The 22,379-nt window shown below is 42.1% G+C and overlaps 2 protein-coding genes across 2 annotated transcripts in view; one reads left to right on the top strand and one right to left on the bottom strand.

Annotated features, from left to right (window-relative positions):
- On the top strand, positions 1 to 10,579 carry LOC116301667 (uncharacterized). The gene is made up of 11 exons (XM_031710761.2): positions 1 to 18; positions 277 to 322; positions 2,179 to 2,277; positions 2,551 to 2,661; positions 2,867 to 2,986; positions 3,217 to 3,252; positions 6,804 to 7,301; positions 7,810 to 8,826; positions 9,052 to 9,220; positions 9,580 to 9,751; positions 10,017 to 10,579. Exons 1-11 carry the CDS (start codon positions 1 to 3, stop codon positions 10,026 to 10,028), a joined length of 2,298 nt encoding a protein of 765 aa, XP_031566621.2. The 3' UTR covers positions 10,029 to 10,579.
- The window catches only part of LOC116301377 (uncharacterized), a 20,186-nt gene continuing 8,248 nt past the window's right edge, over positions 10,442 to 22,379 (bottom strand). The window contains exon 7 of the mRNA XM_031710428.1: positions 10,442 to 11,003. Coding sequence (XP_031566288.1) covers positions 10,630 to 11,003 — 374 coding nt within the window. The 3' untranslated portion in view covers positions 10,442 to 10,629. The remainder of the gene's footprint in view (positions 11,004 to 22,379) is intronic.

Genomic DNA, 22,379 nt, shown 5'->3' on the forward strand with positions numbered 1-22,379 from the left:
ATGGTAGCTGAAATTAATGTGTAAAAACTGTAACTGGGATACCTGTGTTAGGATGTTTAAATTTTGAAACTTTATATAAAAAAATTTGGTTCTCTTATTTCATGTTTACTTTTGTAATTTAATAAAAAAGCCAAAGGTTAAAGACTGTCATTAAGTCATCAACACTTAGTTACTTGATATACGATACTTTGATAAGATAAGGGGTTTGTCTTTGGATTCTCTACCGCGTAATAACTCAATTCAAACCTACAGTCAAAGTTGTTTCAACTTTACTAGGCGATACGACTTAAAGTTCGTACAGGAAAAAGTAGAAAAGTGAAAGGTGAGTACTTATGGGGAATATGATTTTGTTCTGGACGTAATTCAAGCAAAAATAATCGCGATTTGTTAAGATTTCATCTTGGTGACGCAGTTTGGGCCACGTTCACATGTAAAGATATGCTGCACAAAGAATGTTGAAAAGGTTTAAACTTGAGAGTTATTAGATTGCTTTGGCTGGTTAGAAATTGTACATTGACTATAGTTTTGTAAGGACAATTGAGAACTACGTTGTCAGGAATGTGCTTACTGTACGTATTTCCTGTTTGATATATACTTGGATTGATAGTAGTACAACCGCAACCAGAAAGCAACTTATAATTCATTGTGATATGCATATGTGGTGAATTCCCCTTTTTTTCTGACAACTCAAGGCAAGACTTATTATATTAGCTATGATTGTCATATTTTGTAGCTAGTGTGATTACAAAATTGTTTTCTTCGCCTGCTATTGTACAACTTCTATAAACATTGTAGTAATGTAATATTACACGTATATCTATATATCTGGCCCAAGTATATATATATACATGAACTGATTGATTCCTCAGTTTGCGCATGGTCATAGTCCAGCTAATAGATCCTTGTTTGCCTCTTGATTAACTCGATCGGTATGATCTTCCAATACTATATATATAGCATGACTGGTTCCTTCTTACCAGAACTAAGTCTTTATAATTCAAGTGCGTATTAAAGAAACTTAGGAGTTCGATTGTTAAGACGATTCGTTGGAGGCCGAGAGCTGCACGCGACCTTTGCGGCAATGGATTTGGATCACAAACGATAAGAGGCGGTCACTAAGAATGACTCGGAGTTCTATTTGGCACAACCAAATGTGCTTCTGTTTCAGGGAAGGAGGGACCGGGGGCAGACTTTCGTGAACTAATTGAAACTTTGTTGGGCTAATTGACTGATAACTAGAAACGGCCTTGATTAACCCCACCCCTACCCCCCAGCCGTCTCTAGTCTCTACCCTCAAGATCGTCCAGGATCGTCTAGCCAGAGCATGCGCAATTGGTCCTAGCATTGTCCCATTCCTGTCCTGACTGGAAGAGTTGATCCTTCCTTATTACGTGCTGCTAAGGTTTATTCATTATCTCCTTAAGCTCTTTGATGCGTAACCGGAAATCATTGAGAACGGAAGTGTTATTGGGTCACTACTCAAAAACAACGTTGAGCCATAACTGACGTCAAGTTCCGTTTACCATATGAATAAATTATGTTGTTTATGGCTGCGATACGTTTGACCTGTGTTGAAAAAATCCTTTAATAACTTCCACTTAGATTAGGAATGGTATTTTTAGTTAGAGTGCATATCGTAGTTCTGTGTGTGATGTTCCGGCTGAGATTTTACGACTGCTGCAATCAGATTTCTCAGTTAGAACATTAGTTGGCACAGTTCTCCGGGAGAGAACGGGAATTGAATTCTAGCTGTTGTATTGGTGAGAGGTGAGCGCTCTTAAAGTTACCCATCCGTGCTTCCCCCTTTCAAGCCCTTCCTCCCAACACCACGTCCCCTCTTAATCGCTTTTTTGTTTGTTTGCTTTTTGTTGTTGTTGTTGTTTTTTTTTTTTTTACAGTAAGGGCTCAGTCTCGAACCGTGAACACTTCGAGCTTTATCCAAGTTATTATTTCCTGAGATTTTTACTGTTTCAAACCCTCTAAAATAAGAAGTCCAGATTGAGTCCATTGAGTCCAGATACTAAGTGATCAAAACAAATATTATTTTCATTCGAGTGGCTCAAGGGATGTTTTATGCATCTTATAAAAGTGATTAAAAAAACTCGAAGCTGTTCTCAATTCGAGTGTCCTCACTGTATTAGAGTTACTGAACGATAGTTTGGCTCAACTATTTTATAGTATATTTGCAGGACGATGGTTCACTTCTTCCGACGTGTTCGATCTTCAAGAGCTGCACTATTCGTTCTCGCTGCTGTAGTACTGGTTCATGCTCACCAAGTAGGTATGAGTTCTACGTTCCTTTTGTCTCGAGATAGTAGATCGTACCCGCGACTAGGTTGCATGTGATACATTGGGTTATATTAGCGCAAATGCGTTAATTAGAGTAAGGGGCTTGCGCGAGGACTTGGACAAGCAAACTACTTCCACTCGTCCCTAACTTGAACCTTTGAATTGAGATAAAAAACCTGAGATCTTGTTCAAGATGCATTAAAGCAGGACTCATTATTCATCCATATGACAACAACTTATCTTTTCGTTTACGTCGTACAGCAAGCTGCAAGGAAAATGAATTTAGGTGCAGCTCTTTGAAGTGCATTTCCAAGGACTTGACATGTGACGGAGAGAATGACTGTGGTGACTTTAGCGATGAGATCAATTGCAGTAAGTGTTGATTATCTGCTGTAACAACCTACTAACACCTGCCATTTCGTTCTTCATAAGCTACTTGAGTGAGCTCATTATTAGTCTATTCTTTGCTTCCTTGCTTCCTTGCTTCCTTGCTTCCTTGCTTCCTTGCTTCCTTGCTTCCCACATTCTTTTTTTTCTTTTCATCTTAATTCCTTTCATTTTAAAAATTTTCTTCCAGCCTATCTCGGCAAATGTAATGTTAACGAATTTGAGTGCTCTGACAGAAGCTGTATCTCATCCACACTCGTTTGCAATGGCAAATTCGAGTGTCCACGGGGACTCGACGAAACGAACTGCGGTAAGCAAATCTTTAATAAGATCGATCACTATTGCTTTTCATGCAATGCTATCAAATACAACTGTTCAATTATAACATATTACCCAAGGGTGTGTCGATGGGGCGACAAGAGAAGGAATATGTCCGTAGGAAAAAAAACGCAAAAATTAAGATCTATAAAAAAGCAGTTAGCAACTTATTTTTTTAATCTTACAACTAATCTACAACTGTTGTGACAATTTATTTAACAGAGTCAGAGACTACAGCTCCAACAACACCTTCATTTGGTAAGAGAATATGGATCAGCTGAAAGCGGGGAGTACCTTAATCAGACTAATAATCCATTAAATGGTGAAATTGGATGGACAAGTTTCTTCTGTTGCGCGCATGCGCACATTAGTACCATATTTACTTAGGATATCATATTGGTCGTTCTAGGTACAGACAATGACATGCAATCAAATCTATATAGGATGAAAATATCTTCTCGTTGTGCGAGCATGATGTCTGTGCATTTCAACTTGACCTCACTTTTAATTATTATATCCCTTGATGATATTTTTCAGTTCATTGAGTAGTGATGCCAAAAATCGACGGTATCTTCTTTTAGACATCAGGAGAATACAAAGTTATGAGTGACTGTCTGTAACCATCGAGCAAAACGTGGCAAACTTCGAAAAATCGATTTCGCTCATACTTTCAAGTTAGTTAGGGTAATGTATCCTAAGAATCGCTGTATAGTTGGTTTGATCAAATAACGCTTTATTATGGAGAAAAATGGAATTTTTCAAACACTCCCGAAAACGCCGTTCGCGACAGTAAATTTTGACTCAACTTTCGCGGCTGCTTGACAAAAAAAAAGCAACACTGGGAATTAAAACAACCCATATTCTTGAAGAACAATCTATTGAGTACGATATGCGTGACTTTGGGATCAATTGTACAATTTTAAGATAACAAAATAATTTTATTCGCTAGACGTGTGTTTAGAGTATCAAAAAATAGGTCTTACAAAAATATTCATTCTGAATATGCTTAACCTCTCAGTCGCGTGAAACTTCGCTGGTTGATTATTCAGATGTTGGTCTTTCTAGTGATGTAAAGAAATCTTTGGGCAAATGATTGTGTGTCACGCAGTATGTCTTCAAACTTTGGTCAAATTACTCATTTCTGACCTCTGGCCGCTTTCTATAACAGACAAGATACTAGTGTTTATAAGTAAAATATAAACTCAAAAACAAGCCTAAAACACTTTTATAGCCTTAGATAATGTAGCTGTTTAAGAATTCTTACCTGGCAAACTCTGAAACCTGGATTTTTATGAATGGTTTTAGACACAACATCGATCTGGTTTCTTTCATTACCGACTCGAACTTGTCAACGGCCGAGTGCCACAGGGAGCCCAACCTTTCTTGTTGTGGTGCAAAACACAGGAAACCCAGATTGATTAAAAAATCGTTTTAATTTGTTTTAATGATGATGCAAACACACACAATAAAAAATTTCACAACTATTCCAGTAAAACTTACTGAATCACATGATAATCTATAATATGAATGACTAATAAAGTGGGGAAAAACCTGCAGTAGAACCTTACTAATCAGTGGTAACAGTTCTAAATTGATTCTAAAGAAGTTGAACCGTATACACTACATGTAATTTTTCTGCTCGGCATGTCATCATAAATGATCACCGACCTCTAAGGTTCATAATTAGTACCGAACAAATGTATGTGACAGAGGCACCCACGATTTTATTGGAGTAGATGCAGAACATGAAAATCTTTGGAAAGTTTTTACGCATCCTTCTTCGGAACAGGTGAACAGCGTGTCATCATCGGTATCGCTGTTTTCCTTGCGGGAATCTGTAGTGGTCTTTGGTTTATATGTCCTACTTTGTCTAGGTATGACATCGCAGAAATCTGGAACCTGGTCATCAGAATACTCCATCTTCCTAAGGGTGGGTAAGGCTAGAGCTGACGATGTCTTCGTTGTTTCAAATTTCGTGTTGGGTATCTTTTTTCCTTTTCCAACGCCGTATGCTCTCCAAACCACAATGTTACGCTTTTTGAAGATAACATCATTGTCAAGGCTTACGCCTTCCCATTTCTCTGTGGGATATGTCCCGGGAATCTATAAACCACACAGTGCTACACTTAGACCACGTACGCCACCATGTGATTCCATAGCGGTTTTCATCTGTACTGCGCTCGTGATGTCATTTCCAGAGTTTAGATAAGTGTGCATGTGATTCTTCAGTACAGCAGCTTTGCGATCGCAAGGACTTTTGCCTCCTTGAGGACCTGAAAAATCCATGCGACGTTCACTTTGTGCTTCCTGGCGAGGTTTTGAACTCCAAGTATGGTTACGGAGCTGTGATAACAGGCAGCGTTATCTTGTCTAAAGCTGACGGATTTCAGGTCTGGCATTGCACGTCTCAACTGGAGAATGACGTCAACTATAACTGCTATCACAAACAAGCTATCCTGGTTGCTTTTGTGAACACGTGCACGAGGGTTAGGTTTTGACATTCCTCTTTTGACGAATCAGTCGTGGGTGCCTATGTCACATACATTTGTTCGGTACTAATTACGAACCTTAGAGGCCGGTGATCATTTATGATGACATGCCGAGCAGGAAAATTGCATGTAGTGTATACGGTTCAACTTCTTTAAAATCAATTTAGAACTGTTACCACTGATTAGTAAGGTTCTACTGCAGGTTTTTCCCCACTTTATTAGTCATTCATATTATAGATTATCATGTAATTCAGTAAGTTTTACTGGAATAGTTGTGAAATTTTTTATTGTGTGTGTTTGCATCATCATTAAAACAAATTAAAACGATCTTTTAATCAATCTGGGTTTCCTGTGTTTTGCACCACAACAAGAAAGGTTGGGCTCCCTGTGGCACTCGGCCGTTGACAAGTTCGAGTCGGTAATGAAAGAAACCAGATCGATGTTGTGTCTAAAACCATTCATAAAAATCCAGGTTTCAGAGTTTGCCAGGTAAGAATTCTTAAACAGCTACATTATCTAAGGCTATAAAAGTGTTTTAGGCTTGTTTTTGAGTTTATATTTTACTTATAAACACTAGTATCTTGTCTGTTATAGAAAGCGGCCAGAGGTCAGAAATGAGTAATTTGACCAAAGTTTGAAGACATACTGCGTGACACACAATCATTTGCCCAAAGATTTCTTTACATCACTAGAAAGACCAACATCTGAATAATCAACCAGCGAAGTTTCACGCGACTGAGAGGTTAAGCATATTCAGAATGAATATTTTTGTAAGACCTATTTTTTGATACTCTAAACACACGTCTAGCGAATAAAATTATTTTGTTATCTTAAAATTGTACAATTGATCCCAAAGTCACGCATATCGTACTCAATAGATTGTTCTTCAAGAATATGGGTTGTTTTAATTCCCAGTGTTGCTTTTTTTTTGTCAAGCAGCCGCGAAAGTTGAGTCAAAATTTACTGTCGCGAACGGCGTTTTCGGGAGTGTTTGAAAAATTCCATTTTTCTCCATAATAAAGCGTTATTTGATCAAACCAACTATACAGCGATTCTTAGGATACATTACCCTAACTAACTTGAAAGTATGAGCGAAATCGATTTTTCGAAGTTTGCCACGGATTTTGAATTTTGCTTGATCGTTACAGACAGTCACTCTTATTAATTTGTGTTTGGAAACTGATGCATCAAGAAAAGGACCTCATTTAAACTAGCCTTGCTAAACTGGATGTTCCTGTATAAATACTCAAAATGAAATAAATATCACAAATGATAAAAATTTGCTGTTACTTCAAAATTGAAAAATATTTTTCTTTTCAGAGCAACTAGGAATCCTTTACACAGCAGAAGGGAAGGTTAAGTCCTTCCCAGTTTTCGACAAATCACTTGGAATCAGCCTTTATCTTCGCTTCACCGCACACAAATGCTCCGGGAATTTATTCCAGATGACCAGTCAAAACACAGATCAGTTTTTTCTACTTTCTCTAACCGGGGATGGAAATATAGAATTCCTCTTTAAGACGTCATCGGGTCCAGGAATGGTTATCATACCCCCTCCCCCTGGGGACTCGTTTTGTAATGGCAAGAGACACCTGTTGGTCTTGCGGCGATATTTAGACGAATTGCGCTACCGAGTGAACCGAAGAAGACGCGTCACCAAGAGGATTGGGCTCCTAAGAGAGCCTTTCTCAAGACCTTTTAGAGTGTATGTTGGGACGACGTTGGAGGGCTGTGTATCTGGCATTGACGTTATCTTTTATGACACACGATCTAAGACGTATTCTGTGGGTTTTTCTAAAGGCTGCGCAAAGACACCAGGTAACTTATCGTTTACGTATTTACCTGCGAATTACTAAACTGACTAAGGCGCTGACAATTTTGTGGCGTCTTCTTAGCGTGCCTTGGCTAGAATTCGCAGGACTGCTTTGAACGTTTGGTTACTCTTAAACGATGGTCCAAATCCACATGCGTGTGATGTTTATTTTTAGACCACTAATCATTCCCTATAGTATAATTTCTTTGTTTAATAGCCGCGCATGAGAAGACGCACGAATATCCATAAAACTCAAACAAAGAAATTTATTCTCTAAGGAATGACACGTGGTCTGAAATGGAAAAACATTATACCCACATGGCTTTGGTTTATTTGTAAATGTAATTACGATGGCACCAGATTATTCTAATTTATTTCAGATCGATCCTATGTATAATCAGACCTGTGATTACGCCCGAAATCTCCTGCAAAGGACACTGATCTTCAACCAGCTCATAATGAGCTAAACCGAGTAAATATTAAAAATTTCTATTATTTTAATTCCTTCTACAGAGAAAACAACACCGTCACCTCCTCCTGACACAACCGCAAAGTTTACACAAAGTTTCACAACGCCATCCTTACGCACCAGAAACAGAAACGAATCCGTAATTCACACGTCACTTACCTCGGACTTTTCAACGCAAGGCCATCTTACTGAGGAGGCCAGTCCTAACGGTAAAAACACGCAAGGAAATACTGCATCTGTCACGCAAAATGACCGAGTAACGCATTCGCTTCCAGTGACGATACCAGCTTCCCCGAGTGGTACGGTTTACACTTCTCAAGGCGCACATGCACAATCTTCTAAAGTAGTCACACAATCTCAAGGCACCCGTTCGCAAACACCCAGTGTCACGCAATCTGATGATGTCTTGGATCCTTACTTCATTGGTGAAGGTGAAAGTACAGTTTCCTTGCATACCACCCATGCCACTAGTCCGAGTACTTCGTCTACTTCCGATCCAAAAGGGTTAACGGAGTCAAATTATGTCACGCATTCCACTTCCACGGAAGATTCTTCGACTGTAACAACAACAAGAAGTGACATTAAGGATACAGCCCCATCAGTTACAATCAACTCATTTTTTCAAACCACCACAAAGAAACTGCCCAAATATGAAAGATGTGAGCCGTTACGATCACGATACTGTACTTACATGGGCTACAATCAAACACGCCTGCCAACTCGAGCAGGTTATAGAGACCAACTTAAAGCAGAGAAACAAATGAGCCGCTTTCTGCCATTCATACGCGCAAACTGTTCGCGCTTTTTGAGGGACTTAATCTGCGTCACCTATCTTACTCCTTGTTATAATCCTCACTCTCCTAGAGTCCAACCATGTCGAGAGCTTTGCTCAAGGTCAAAACACGAGTGCGCTTCGCTGATGAAAGCGTTCGAGTTTGATTGGCCTGAACACTTGGACTGTGAAAAATTTCCAAGCAGTGAAAATGGAAAGTGTGTCATGGCGCATGATACTGGGGTGCCTGTTATGCCTACACAAGTAACACAACACATAAAAAATCCAGGTTAGTTACCATTGATGAATTATGGATATTATTTCTCGCTTTGTGTTCAAACGCATTAATTCACATTAACATGCGCAACTCTCATGCGCAACCGTTAAACAAAGAAATGATACTCGAAGGAATGACACGTGGTCTTGAACAGAAAAATATTAGGTCCAAGGTAGAGAGAGGTGTATTCGTTTGAAAGAATTAATATAACTATCTTGTTCGTGTTCTTTTTTATAGGTTGTGGAGGAATCTTAAACCGTCCCACTGGTGTCATTAAAACTCCGCATTTCCCTGACCCGTATCCTTCCAATACTCTGTGTAAGTGGGCCATCATCTTACCCAAGGTCTATCACGTGATAGATATTATTTTGGAAGAGGTGTCGTTGGAGGCTGATGTCAACTGTGGGTAAGTTGTATCACTGTATAGACAAGGAGTACCGTGACCGTGACGAAATGTATAGAGAATCTTTCGTATTATATTAGTACATTGGGAACGTACAGCATAGTGTGACATACCCTGTTAGTGGGATCGAAAGAAGGGATCAAGTTGGCATTGCAGTGCATTGTGGACTTTTGTAGTTGGAAGAAATAGACACCATCTAGGAAATATGTCCCCAAAAAAGTCCCACAATGCACTGCAATGCCATAAATGAGTTAGGACCGTATCTGAGCCTCTAGGACTGTATAAATACTTGATCTTTTTGGTGCATAGCAACGGTTACTAAGAGGAGATTAAACTATCACTTTCTACCATCTTTCCCCTAGTTATGATTATCTATTATTCTTGGACGGTTTGTCCAATCAAGTTGGTTCAAGGATCTGCGGATTTCTTGCCTATCCTCGCGTAATCACTGTCAAAGGGAACATAGCGTCTATCGTGTTTAGATCAGACTCAGCTCTCAACAAAAAAGGCGTTCTCATCAAATATACCGCACATGTAAGTACAACTACGTATACTTTCAATATTTTCTCAGCTTTGTTTACCTCAACTAACTTTATTGCGCACTAATAACAATCGCAAGTACAGCAGTAGCGCAGCTCAACGGGTTCGAATGGAAAGCAATGTGAAGGCGCATGCTCGCTGGGAAACAGAGCGCGCTGGTATTTCATAAAAACTCATAGCACTTTTAATTTTTCCATAAAGTTTGAACACATAAAGCGTAAACCTGAAAAAATGGCTAGTAACAAAATCCCTCTCTTAGTCTTACCCCTAGTGTCCGTTCTTCTCATGCAGTGGAGATGACGTCAAGTTGGTCACACTATATTGAACAAGTCACGCAACCACAGGGCCATAACGTGGAGGGACTTACACAGATAGGACGTCATGCTCAAAGCAAAAAAATTCTTCCTTATTGTTTAACGCTGGTACAGAGAACTGACAATTTAAGTATCTTTTTATTTCATCGAGTAAAACTAGTTACATTCTGTGTATGTAAAAGGGCAAAGAACAAGAAGTTATTTTTGCGCGCGTCTGCGCACTGACGTTGTGCATATTTACGTATACCGCCACTATTGTTGTTTGTTTGCTGGAATTCCTTCACGCGCACGCATAACCTTTCCAGCCATCACGTCCTCTCACAACGATTCAATGGTATCTTTTTTGCTTAAATAAAAAAAATACAGCTGATCCAATAATTTGACATTTATTGAAGACTTGTGAGAATTTCCTTCCCAAGAGCAAGATAAGCTCTAATGTTTAGTGAAGGAATATTTCAGTATTAAATATACTTTACAAAATTCTATAAAAATTTGAAAAATAGTGAAATTTTTCTTGAATATATTAAAATGTCTACTATCTTCATAATTCTTTTCCCCTCAAGTAATTTCTAGGCAGGCCTGATTACTCTGGGGCTCCTTCCAAGACGAGCTGCCTTTATCAACACATACAATTTCAGTTCTATCAGACGACTTATTTTGCTTCTTCTGTATGCGTAACTTCTCGACTCTTTCGGCGACTTTCCGACAGTGTTTCAACTCTCGTTTTAAAGCTAAATTTTCCGAGTCCAGATTCGCTACTTGTTCTGATAGTTCTAGTATCAATTTCATGCGCGGGTCATCATGGTTATCGATGACGTCTTCAGTGACGTTTTCATTGATGTCCTTATCACGTGATAGCACTGAGCGTTGGCTACTTGCACTGCCTTGACGACCAAAGTCGCCAGAATCAAGACTCATTCGTTCGATGCGCTCTGAATTATAAACAAATGAAATGAAAGAAGTTAGGACACTTCAACAAGCTGGACTGCAAGTGGATCTAAAATTTTGATTTTTTGAAGTTAGATGGGAGATCATTATAGGAAAGTTTTTATACATCACAGAGGGTCCTGAAAGTAGTATAGGGAATGGGGGTTCCAGCGCAATCTCAACACGGGCAAGACCCGTGTCAAAAATCCACCTACGGAAACAACCCACTCCAAGTGTGGTTGGGGGCAACAGCGCAAATATGTTAGTCTATATATGGAGTGCGAAGATTGTAAAGAGTTTGTTTATGATTTCTGTGTAAAGTGCTTGAAACCCAAGTTTGTACCTACTAAACCAAATAAGTATGTTTGTTGTGGTAAGAAAATGCAAATAGAAGACGACACGTCAGCACAGTGTTACGAGTGCGGTAAAAATATTCGTAATGCCGTGCCTTGTGCTACCAGGGAACAATATTATTCCAACGGAGGTCGTAAGAAGACGCCATACAAAAGAATAAAATACTTCCGAGACTGGATGAGTCATATCCAAGGTTATCGACCGGTATATTTAGACAACGAAGTAAAGAAGAAAATCATAGACCATTTAGAAGAGCCAACCCCGCAAAGTCTACGGAAAACGCTGAAAAAATTAAAACTAGGGAAATATTACAAAGCTATTCCCTATCTTTTGTCTGAAATTACCGGTAAGTCTATTCCCGAGGTTTCTGATATGACAAAAGCCGAGTGGATGTTTTGTTGGCTGGATAAGGATATTCCTTATTACCCTGACGTAATCTACGAAATATTTCACGAAATCGACCCCAACCACCCCCTCTTAGGATGGATTCCAAGAAGATAGTGAATCTTATGACATAAGATGAGAAATTACGTGTAATAATTCACCAAATAAGGTCATGCAAATAATTTATATTACGCGTAATAATTCGCTAAATAATTTATATTACGCGTAATAATTTACTAAATAAGGTCATGCCGTGTATTATGGTATAAATCTTATGCCATAAGATTACGCGTAATTTCCAGACTGTCGTTCGATATGTAAACGAAATCCTGTCACGCTCTTTTCAAAGCAGATGTTTACTGAGCAAGCTTTCTTTGAAGCTCTTCTTTCGCTTCTTGGTAGATCTTTTTGCGAGATTCCTCGGAAAGATCTTTTACGACTGTTTTTTTATTCCTTATGTCCGTCTTTAGTTTCTCGTATTTGTCTTCTTCAGCTAAGATAAGCGAGAATTCTGCGTTGTCTATCTTTCTGTCACGCAAAGCCTTTGAGACAAGGTCAATGATCGTATTTACTTTAGCCCTTGACAGAGCTATTGTCGTGTCGTGTTTTGATATTTTGCTTGACAACTGTTTCATAATGCCTGTCGTAACAGCGGAAACAATGCCGCAGACGGCTCCAACGCTGGCCAAAGGAACGCCAACGACTATTCCCGGTCCGGTAAGCGAAGTAGCAACGCCAGAGCCTGTTAACGCCACGGACATGGAGCCGGAAGTTATCGCGATTTTATGTAATATGCTTCGGGCTCTAGCATACTTTTTCCTGACCTCCTCATAGTGCTTCGTTTGACCCTCTAAGTAAGCGAGGATTAGATTTGCCTTATTCAAGCGGAAGTTCTCGGCATTCAATTCATTGGGTTTTGTAGGTAAATCAGGATAGAGTGGAGGCGCTGATGGTATAACATCCATTATATATACTAATGTACGACGCTTTTGGGAATGATATACAGGAGCAGCCACATCACGACAATAGGGATTACTGGAATTGGAGGGCCTTCAGGAAGATGTTTCCGCACGCGGATGCTAGTAAGTTCGAAAGAAGGCCCGATGGTATTTACTATAACGGCTCCAGAATGTACAGTAATGAGGATTTGAAACCTACGCTGGTTAATCAGATAGACGATCAACTGAAGAATTCTGGTTATGTTGAACATAAGCCTAAGCCAACATATGTTGAACATAAGCCCGTGCAAGGTTGGTCAAAGGAATTATTGCTGGGTACCAGTACTTATCCGATACCCGCAGTTTCATTTGATAAACACCCAAGCTTGGACCTAACGCTGAACATGCGGATCTCTAACAAGCATTCCTTTCCGTTAAAGGTGCGAGATATCTTCAAAAACGTACCCATTGTTCATTGACCGCTAAGGAATCTCATGAATGGTTAAGTGGTCCTAACATGCGTTATTGGCCGCAGCAACTAAACTTTGCAGTTTGGTGTGCCACTAGCGGCTGTGGGGTAAGCGCAAACTTGATGAAGAATTCAATATTTATGTTTCATTTTCACTTCACGGTTAGGAGAATACTACATGAGATGGGCGTTACTGCATTACCGGGAGATGCTGCGTTTTATCCTAGAGATAACAAATACGACGTTCCAGCCTATAACAGGCTTTGTAAGGAGTTCGGTGTTGTAGGGAAGGATTTTAGATGCACTGCCGGTGCTAACAATGGTTTGGGATATATTTGGGCTTATTGGGGGATTGGTGGGCATGTGCTAAGTGATAAGGAAGTTCATGCGCTGCAGTTGCGATGGGACACGGGATATCACAAAGAAACTCACGACAGTAGCACCTTCTTTGAACCAAACGCTAAGACCACTAAGGAAGTTAGAGACGGACCTCTGTTCAAAGACGAGGGCGGTAAGTATGCAGGGGCTAATCCACTGATTATCAAAATTACCAACGACGAGCAAACAAAGCAATATCTTAATTTCATACCCCCAGAAGGTAAAGGACTAACCAAAGCCGGCCTTGCCCGTTTAAACCGCAGCATAGAAGCTTACGTGTATTCTATCCTTGGAGCTCAGGTAAACACCCGATCCAGCATAATCGGAAATACTGGCGCCGCAGAAGAAACGCGAGCCGAAGCCTTGATCTTATTTGAAAGTTCAATCTTGGAGGGCGACATTAGCAAGGGCGTACAGCGTCACCAACTAGCCATACAAAATTCTAAGGCGAGGTTGGACTATGCAGTAGCCCCGGGTTGTTGGTTAATGCCTAGTAATTTATCTATAAATACTGGTTCTGTAGTAGGATACAACAACAAACTGCAGCGAGCTACTAAGGATATGAAGTTTGGGGCGAATGACGTGAACTCTGACACTCTTAGGAACATTCCTCACTTCGTGGAGAAGCCAAAAAAGGAACACGCAGAAAAACCCGAACCAAAGAAGAAGCCCCAAAAGAAGGTCCTGCCTACGATACCCGAGGAATATGACCATAACTTACTAAAGGCCGGCGTAGCAGCTGCAAGCGTTGGTCTAAGCTATTATATATGGCGATGAACAACCCCTACGTAGCTGGAGTAGATTGTGTTTATACGACTTACACAGGCGAGAAAAAATACAACCAGGCATCTTGGGTTGATGTCACGGGCATGTCCGTGAATTTGAATTACTCAGGAAAGAAATTGATATTATGCAGCATTTCTTTGGGGGCCGTTAGCAGTGCGAATGTAGGATTTCGTTTCTGTGACGACAATGGAGTATTGCAACCCATGCGCGCGAAGACGAACAACAGAGAGCCCACGCATTTCTCAGTAGAGCCGCCAACGAATAGCGCCGAGAATCTTTCCGTTTGGACTTTCCACATGGTTGCTGATTGCCACGGGAAGGTAAAGCTGCAGATAAGAGTAGATGACACCGGGAGTGTTTGCATAAATAGCATAGAAAATCAAAGGAATACTGTCTATAACCACATGACCATCAGCACTTTGACGGTAATGAGCCTCTAGAAGGGAACTTGTTCCCTGTAATATATGAATCCATACGTGAGGGAAACGCGTTATACCCACCGCTTAGATGAAGAGGGATATGACAACGGCGCTTGGCATGACGTTGGACTGTGGGTTGAAGTTGGGGGCACTGCATTGGTCATTTGCACTATTAGCATTAATGCAAATACGCATGCGAATGTGGGGTTTAGGCTTATCGATGAGAATAATAAGCCCCTGCTTCCTTATCGAACTTCAACGAACACCAGGAAAGTTACCCATTTTTCGATGGAGCCCTACACTAGGTCCTCTGAAGACCTAACGCCAGTAACTTTTCATATGCTAGCCAATTGTAAATATGCTAAGTTGCAAGTCACTTCTGATGACGGCAAGTTTGGGATAAATCGCATAGGTCGCAGGCCCGCTAATGCAGCCTGGAGTCATAAGCCCATTTCTACCATGAGTGTGTTGCCGTTGGTTCCAAATTACCAGGGCGGCGCTAATACCGTCTTTCATTATCCTCAAAGCAGGACACCGTCCGATGAGAAGATTAACCCTTCACCTTCTTCAGGAGGACCACCCCAATAGCGACGACCAAGATCCAGATGTTATTCCCTACAAACTTCAACAGTTCGCCGCCGGCCCTAAGTGCCAAGGAAACAACCGAACCCAGCAGCCCAGGAAGACCGGCTGCCATCTTTTTTCCCAAGTCCGTTAGTCCATTGCCTAATTTCTTTACGCCTGCACCTGTAGCCTTAAGCGCGGATAGGATAACTCCTACTACGCTTGAAATAGCGACCGCAAATGCCAGCGGAATGCCATACTTCAAAAGGGCTCTTTTTACCTTTTCCTTGGTGGTAAGCCCCAATTCTCTTTCCAGGTTGTCCTTTTGCGCTTGTAATTCCGCGACTCTTTCCTGAAGGGCTTCTAATTCCCTTTGTGCTGCCTCCCTTTCCTCTTCGGGACGAGTTTGGTCATTAATTATTTCCTGCTGCCGCTCTATTTGCCCCTCCAGGTCTTCGATGGCCTGATCTCTTTGCCGGATTTGCTCCTCTTTAGTGTTGATTTCGGCAATCAACTGCCGCCGTTCCTCCAAAGAACCAGCTATGGTGGTTCGTAAGTTCTTAGCTTCCTCCTTGCTTATATCCAGGTCTTGCAGGGCGAGATTGAATGCCCTTTGGACGCTGTCTTTTTCGCGAAGAGAAATGTCTCTTTGTTCTCTAAGTTCTAATATGCGTTGATTCTTGTCGTCAAGTTCTCTCTTTTGAGCATCAAGGAGTAGTCGGTTTTGCCGCATGTAATCTGCTTCCCTTTCCTCCATCGCTTGCTTTAGTTCTTCTACTTCCCTTATCGCCTCAAGACCTTTTTGTTGCCGCTGCATTATGGTCTTGAACTTTTCAAAGGCTTCGCTGGTGTTTTCATCGTTTTCTCTTAGTCTTTCCACCAAATTAGGTCTTCCTAATGCGTCTTTGATTTCTTTTGGGAGATTACTGGTGAGCCTGTCGGAGTCTCTCCTTTGGTAGAGATTATACCACTTATCCCTTCCTTGATACTGGATTTGAATTTGCCCCTTATCTCCGGTTTGGAAATTAAGGCGGGTCAAGTCCACATTTGGAAATTTCTCCCTTACGTCGTCTAAAAGCCCCCTTAGCATTTCAGTTCTTAGGTCCGTGGAATCCAAGTTTTGCAATTCTAAATATTCTGGAATAGATTTCCCTGGGTTCCTTGATTGCCACTTATCCTCTAAGGAACGCCAGGCCTCGCGGGCCCTACTTCCGAACCTATTTCGAAGCCTATCCCAAATATACTCGCGGGACACGTTGTCATTTGGGATTAACGTATCGTATTCTTCGTCGTTAATATCGACTTGGCCTTCTTCGGTGGTGGGGTCAAAATCCGTTCCTTCTACTTCCATTATATATGATAAGCTCAAAGTTAAACCCCAACATATTACCTAAGCAGGTTGGCGGACTGAAAGCAGAACGCACCTTTCACCGGGTCACCTTTACCCCCAGCAGCGCTAAGCCAGGGGAAACCCTGTACGTAGGCGTGCCCCGCCTAACGGATAACCTAGTCTTAGTTCCTGGCACCCTGGCGCTAAGGTTTGACCTAGCAATACAACCAAGCACTGCGGACGCGCGTCACGTTGTCAACGACCTTGGCCGCAACATTGTCTCAAAGATGCGGGTGAAGTTCGCAGGGGAATCCTTGCTGGACTTGAACAGGTATGATTTGTACACCACTTACAAAGACTTATGGTTGACTGCATTTGACCGCGCGCAAAGGATAGAGCAGGGAATCGCCAGTGATGCCATACGCAAGGTAAGAAGCGCAACCTCTGGCGCCTCAGGGAAGACGAAATAAAGACGGCTTATGGTACTAAATATGTCGTTCCATTAGATTTCGAAGTTATCACGAACCACGGCGCATACTACCCAAGGCAGCTAAGCGAACTACAGTTCGAAGTAACCCTAGCAGACACTACGAACATCCTACAGGGAAAGGACGTAAGTTCCTCAGCCGTCCACCCATACTCCGTTACTAACTTAGAGCTGCAGTATGAAACGGTATACAGCGAAGACTTAGCACGTAGCGCCGGTATGGAATACAGCTCCGGGAAGGCTTTCCTTTACGATCACGTCGTGATGTACAAGACGTTCAGCTTTACAAATAACGTCGAAGAGGTCATCAACCAAAGCATTAACCTTCCCAGGCGCAGCCTTACAGGGATAATGTTGCTGTTCGCAAAGACATACACGGCAGGATTGCGTGACTCCGAGGCGTTCTTTAATCCTAACATTACCAACGTAGGTGTTAGCATCAACGGAGTGCCTAATAAGGTTTACTCACAAGGGATAAAGCCCGCGGATATGTACCGGGAAGTCGCACGTAAGTTTGGCGACCAAATTGACCCAAAGAAATTCTTTAAGGATAAGTATGCGCTGTGGATCGACATGCGCACGACGAACGACGAAGACCTACATGGGCAGGGATTGCGGCTGGTAAATACCCAGGACGGCATTACGTTGGAGATCAAGCGCACCAAACATGCCAGCGACACTACTAAGATCAACGCGTATATCTTCGTAGTCTCAGACGCGCAACTGAGTGTAGAAATGAATCAGCTAAAGAGCGTTGCATATTGATGACTCATCCTTTTGATAAAAAATATCGTTGGTATATAATGCTTCGCGTATTTGAAAACAACGAAACTAAACTGCAATGCCTAGTGCAAGGCGACCAATTGTATTTCAAAGCAAAGGAGGTGGCTGCGGCGTTAGATTATGAGAACACCAAGAAGGCCATCAGGGATCATGTCTCTGAAAAGTACCAGAAAAGATGGGTTGACATGCAAGGGGTCCCAAACCGTTCCCCTTCTACTATCCACCCACAATCCGTGTTCATTTCGGAACCTGGGCTGTATGAGTTGATATTTAGCTCCAAGCTACCTAAAGCAGTGGAGCTGCGTAGCTGGGTCTTCGAGGAAGTCCTACCTGCGCTTAGAAAGAATGGTAACTACGAGCTGGAGAAGCGCTTCAATAGCCCAAATAAGATGAAGTTTAAAATAGAGACCGAGTCTGACCTACATAATCGGGTCGTATACAACGTTCGCAGGTTCTACCCATATGCAATCATAGTCCCTGGCTTAGGAGAACTGCAGGACACCGTAAGTAAGCGCATTAAAAGCTGGCAGAAGGGCTACCAGGCAGGGCAACCCGACCTGTTGATTCTCAACAGTCATAAAAAATATAATGGGCTGTGCATCGAACTGAAGACACCTAAAGGCAACGGAGTCTTATCCGACAAACAAAAGGTAATGTTGGAAAGATTCGAAGAGAATGGCTACCTGACCATCGTAAGCAACGATTACGATATGCTGACCAGGGAAATAGCCGAGTACATGGCTGACGTACGTATCCCTTGCCCTTGGTGTGTAAAGGCTTTCAAAGACCCCAACACCTTAAGCACGCATCTTAAAATATTCCATAGGTATAATGATTCTTGAACAAATACACTGGCGAGACTTGCTGCAAGGCGTTGCATACCGAATAAAAAACTACGTCGCATTCGAAGACATCGACCGTTTGAGGTTGGTCTTAGAACGCGACGGTCAGGAATACAGCCTTTGGGCGCCTGACTGTGTGAGATACATACTGCAGGGTGAAGAATATACACACCTACGCAGTCATGGTAAGGTAAACGGCCGATGGAAGTTTGACATCGAACGTCGAACGGAGAATAATCCATTGTGCGACTAATCAAGTATTGGTCTGCTACGGCGGACCTCATTTTTTCTGTTATCTGGTAAGCGGATACGGTAATCAAGGCTCCCCCTATGAATGCTGCGATTTGAGGAATCATATATCTTTCTCATTTTTCCAAGCCTTTCGTATCGCCAGGTAATGGTCTAAAGGCTTGGGACCGTCATACAGGCAACACCAAATATGCTGACCGCTGCGTTGACAACCACATTTATCGCAGATGCCGTCCCAGTGTTCCCTATTCTCCCATTTTACTCCTTCGTAGTCGTCAAAGCATACGAAATCTTGGTCTATTTCCTTCTTACGTCGCGTGAGCGCCCGGCTGGTTTCAAGGGGGCAACATCGCCCTGCTAAATCGCCGTGGGTTTCACAGACAACTTCTTCGAGGTGGTAACGCCGGCAGCGGTATTTATGCCAGTTCTCTTCAAAGAGGGGTTCATCGCATCGGTGGCAATGGCCTTTAAGGCAGACTCTATGCTCGCGGTGATATCGTAGGGTCTGTACAGTGGAGAGTTCCTTACCGCAGTCACCGCAAACAGTGCTGATGGTCTTTTGACAGACTTTCTTGGAAAGGTGGTATTGCAGTCGCTGCTTGCTACTAAAGGCTCTATCGCATTGCATGCACTTCATTATATATACCTCATTTTTTATTGTTAAATTGTTAAATGTCAGCAAGAGACAATTACGTAGATCTTATTTTTTTATTGTTAAATTGTTAAAATACGGTAAGAGACGAATGTAGATTTCATTCTTTGTAGGAACTTAACGATGAAAGATATAGACCATTCTTTGACATCATCTGTGCAGCATTTAACAAAATAACAATAAAAAATAGACTATCCTTCAATGTCATATTTGCAGCATTTAACAAAATAACAATAAAAAAAGAAAGACCTATGCTAATTCCTCTTGCTGGGGCTTAGTAAGATCTTCTTTGCGACCTCTTACTCTTCTCGAACGTCGTCTAAAGTCCTTTGTGCTTTAGTATCCGCGGGACACCAATGTCCAACGAAGTCTTCTTCAGAGAATACCTTATTACAGTGACAGCAGCTGTGTTTCTTACGAGGCGTCGGAGGGGTAACGATGATGCAGTCAGCAGGTAGTTCGCACGTAATACAGTCCATATATCTATGGGGGATATCGAATGAAGTCCTTAATGGACTCCTTAGCCCAGCCCGCCATTGTCAAAAGCGCGCCAAACCGTTCTGCACGCTTCAGACCACACATTTCATCGTACAATTCCTGTACGCGCTCTTTTAACCGGTCTATCTCTTCCCTTTGCATTTCTATGGTGTCTCTTTTATCCTTTGCGTCGGCGACAATCCTTCTTACTGCTTCCACTGACTCCATCTATATATGAACCCAGATCACATACCTTGCAATGCTCTGATAGTAGGACCCACCGGCTGCGGAAAGACCCAGTTCATCGTGGAGCAGCTATTAGGATCCTTTAGATACCGCTTTGACTACATAGTGCTGCTTTGTCCCACCTACGTGAATAACCGCACCTGGGAAGGCATAGGAGTGAAAGACGACGACTTCTTTGTAGATATCTTAGACCCTAACGAGTTATCCAGCCATCTTAAGTTCTGGCACAAGCAATTCCCCAAAGATACACAGACGCTCCTCATATTGGATGACATTGCCTGTGGGGACGACGTAAAAAGGCGCACCTCCGAATTAGTGAAGCTCGCCTTCAGCGGTAGACACGACAATATCAGCGTTTGGTTGCTCTCCCAGCAGCTTACCAGCGTCTCTAAGCCCTTTAGGGAAAACATAGGCTCTCTCGTAGTATTTTATACTCCGAGCAAGTCTGACCTGGAAACCATTTTAAGCGACTACGGCGGTGAGATAAGCAAGGAACAGCTGCACGAATACATGCGGCATTTAAAAACGCACCAACATTCCAAGATGATCTTCTCTTTGAGGTTTCCGTATGACGTTAACATATATGGACATTGAGCAGCTCATAGATGAAGTCCCCACACAGTTAGATGAAAGTAACCTCAAGGAACAACTTAACATTCTTGTGTCTTCTGGGAAGTGTAAAGAAATGATAGGTAAGGAACTTACCCATGAGCAGGTTAATAAGCTGTCAGAAGAGGAGGTTAAGAAGTTCCATAAGAGGTACGAGGCTGCCCTTGCAAGTAAGACCACGGACGCCGTAGCAGACTCCGCTATCCGACTTGCCACTAAATTGCTTGGACTTGCACTGCCCATAGACGACGTGGAGCAACTACAGAAGGACATAAGAGATGACTATGTCATATCCCAAGAACTTAAGATAACCTGTGGGTGGTTGTCTTTGAAGTGCGGTAAGTTAATGGCAGTCGCCTCTGCGGCACTTCACGTAGCTCAGCACGTCGACTTGAAGGAGGTACTAGGTTCCTTCGGAACATCTTGGAAGGACTTCAAGAAGAACAGAGACGTTGAAAAGGTCTTCCAGGCAGCACTTGCTGATGATCAAGTCGCCTCAAGTACCTAGTCAAGTCGTTGTCAAGTCACCTCAAGTACTTAGTCAAGTCGTCCTTAAGTCATTCTCAAGTACTTAGTCAAGTCGTTGTCAAGTCACCTCAAGTACTTAGTCAAGTCGTCCTTAAGTCATTGTCAAGTACTTAGTCAAGGCGTTGTCAAGTCATTGCCAAGTCATTGTCAAGTCGTCATCAAGTTACTTGTCAAGTCCTTCAAGTCCCTTAATATAAGATGAGTGACACCGAAGAACAACCAGAAAAGGCTCCCGTAGAAGATACCAAGATTACCAAGGCTAAATCTCCGGGCAGAGTCGCTGCCGGAAAGAAGCTCGCGGAGATGAATAAAAAGAACAAAGCAAAGAAGGAGGAAAAGGTGGAGGAAAGAGAAGAGGAATCCTTTATCAATCCTGGGTACGTCATTGGCGCGTTAGGAGTCGCTATAGCAGCAGGCAGCCTTTACTTACAATGGCGGGCTACGAAGCCAAAAGTAAAGTGGGAGGCCGCAACATATCACGCACCTGTGGAGGTTAGAAAAAGTAAGATCCCTGAAATGGAATAACCTTCTCGCTTTGTAATATAATGTCGACCGCGTTGTTGAAAACTGTTGAAGAGGCAGCTATCATTACTTCCATCGTTGCGGGTATTGGTTGGGTAGGTAAGAAAGTGCTCAAAGAAGACTTTACTGAAGACCCAAGCAAGAGCTTCGCTAACTTTGCTAAGATGACCGCTGCCGTAGGCGGGGCTATCATGGTAAAGGATTACCTACGGAAGGAAAAGTACCTACCTAATGTATAATGGTTAGCTTAGTCGCAGGTGGAGTCATTGCAGCTTTAGCATTTACAGGGGCTAATTATGGTGGTCAATATTTGGATAGATTAGTTAGAGGCGACAAAAGCGGTGCCGCCGAAAGAAAGAGACAC

The sequence above is a fragment of the Actinia tenebrosa genome, unplaced genomic scaffold, assembly GCF_029948245.1.
Source record: "Actinia tenebrosa isolate PJP-AT-01 unplaced genomic scaffold, QUT_ActTen_1.0 PGA_scaffold0__85_contigs__length_37466705, whole genome shotgun sequence".
In the NCBI taxonomy this organism is placed as follows: Eukaryota; Metazoa; Cnidaria; class Anthozoa; order Actiniaria; family Actiniidae; genus Actinia; species Actinia tenebrosa.

What these genes read in the sequence shown, in the direction of transcription:
- LOC116301667 (XM_031710761.2), top strand. An exon ending in TCCAACAACACCTTCATTTG is followed by an intron (nt 3,253 to 6,803) that starts GTAAGAGAATAT and finishes TTTTCTTTTCAG; the next exon opens with AGCAACTAGGAATCCTTTAC. An exon ending in GAGGCTGATGTCAACTGTGG is followed by an intron (nt 9,221 to 9,579) that starts GTAAGTTGTATC and finishes TCTTTCCCCTAG; the next exon opens with TTATGATTATCTATTATTCT.